The sequence below is a fragment of the Sinocyclocheilus rhinocerous genome, unplaced genomic scaffold, assembly GCF_001515625.1.
Source record: "Sinocyclocheilus rhinocerous isolate Xijiao unplaced genomic scaffold, SAMN03320098_v1.1 scaffold2852, whole genome shotgun sequence".
Taxonomy (NCBI): domain Eukaryota; kingdom Metazoa; phylum Chordata; class Actinopteri; order Cypriniformes; family Cyprinidae; genus Sinocyclocheilus; species Sinocyclocheilus rhinocerous.
Window position 1 is genome coordinate 104,346 of NW_015646497.1, and position 1,633 is coordinate 105,978.

The 1,633-nt window shown below is 37.1% G+C and overlaps 1 protein-coding gene across 2 annotated transcripts in view; it reads left to right on the top strand.

The window, feature by feature from the left end:
* Positions 1-1,633, top strand: part of LOC107707906 (cingulin-like protein 1) — a 32,666-nt gene that overhangs the window by 9,131 nt on the left and 21,902 nt on the right. For both annotated transcript variants that reach the window (XM_016512020.1, XM_016512022.1), the window contains exon 6: positions 1,074-1,222. In XM_016512020.1, coding sequence (XP_016367506.1) covers positions 1,074-1,222 — 149 coding nt within the window. The remainder of the gene's footprint in view (positions 1-1,073; positions 1,223-1,633) is intronic.

A 1,633-nucleotide genomic window follows, 5' to 3' on the forward strand; every position in this document is an offset into this window, starting at 1 on the left:
AATCGTGAATCGTCGATTTCGGACAGTAATTGATTTAAAACGCTAAGAATCGAATGAATCGCGATTTCTATAGCGATTCAATGCTTTCAAAATATATACACATTAAATTACTACAAGCACGAATTAATGGAGACTCCATTAATTGGTGTCTCCAGTATATAAAACAATCATAAAATTGCCATTAGGAAAAAAATTATAGATTACAAATGATTGATTATTGTCCAGCAGTGTATTTGCTTATTACTTATAGCAAATTCAAAGTAAGAGATAAGAAAAGAATTCCTTGTAAAAAAAAAAATTATAATAATACATACATGCATGCATACATACAATTATTGTATTTGACATTTCTGTCACTTCTAATGATGGCTACACCCCTGGTGTGACAAAATGTTAGCCTATACATAATACATTTAAAGCTCTTCTTTTAAATCTTGGCTTACATAAATTTCTACATATGCCATGTCATGCCATAGCATCATTAAACTAGCATCTAACAATGGACAAAAGTGTTTTTTTTTTTTTTTTCCTAACCTATGGTTCTGTAACCATAAAGGCTGCTGTGTAATTTCCCCCCTGACTAAGCATTTAAAGAATTTAGGGGAAGCATTTAAATAATCCTGTGAATGCACTTAAAGAATGCAGAATCAAATCGTTATAATCGAATCGAATTTAATTGTGAATCGAATCTAATTGAATCGTTCTAACTTTGCAAAAATCGTTCTTGAATCGAATCGAAAAATCGTTCTTGAATCGAAAACCTGTGAATCGAATCGATTCACAGCCCTACCACTAACACCTCTGCAGCTTTAACTCGTCAACTGTACCATGGACCCCTGCTCTGTCTGTTTGGTCAGTCTGATAGAAGCTTCCGTGTTGACAGAAAATCCCACTCCTATCACCCCTTAAGATCAATAATCATATTAACCAATTACTGGCTTATTATAAAGACTGGGCCTTAAATCCAAAAAAAGATGCCCAGTGTCTCAAACAGTCAATGATTTTGAAGGTTCAGTAAGGTTACCGTCATTTCATGTCCTTACTGTCATTTCTTATTATATCTCTCCCTGCAGAAGCGCAGTGATCTGAGTGAGACTCAGCTGAAGGCTGGAGCAGGAATGAAAGACTTGAGGAGAGAGATGGACCAGAGTCAAGCCGAGTGCAGCAGACTGCGGGACAAGCTTAGTAAAACAGAGGCTGACCTGTGCACTACAGTGGAGGAGTAAGATAATGTCCTGCGGAAAGACCCACAATAAATATGTAGAAAACTCACTAAAAATAGAACACCTGTAATTGACAAATTCAGTTAAAAGCTCATATGTGACCCTGGAGCACAAAACCAGTCTTAAGTCGCTGGGCCTGTCTTTAAATGCAAATTAGCTGCTGCTCCCCTCCCCCTTTTCCAGAATAGAGCTGCGCCTTCACAGCTCGTACCTGCTAAAAACATCTGTTTTGTTTCTGATTATCAGTTTATACTGTAAAAAAAAATTTTTTGCTGAAACTTTCGCTATGGCATTAGAGCTGGTACACCGTTGTCGCTTGCAATATCAAAATGGTGGTGCCTTGAGTGGAAGTTTACAGATTAAGGGGTGGTAATATTATAATGAGATCCCTTTGCCACGTCACCAAGGGA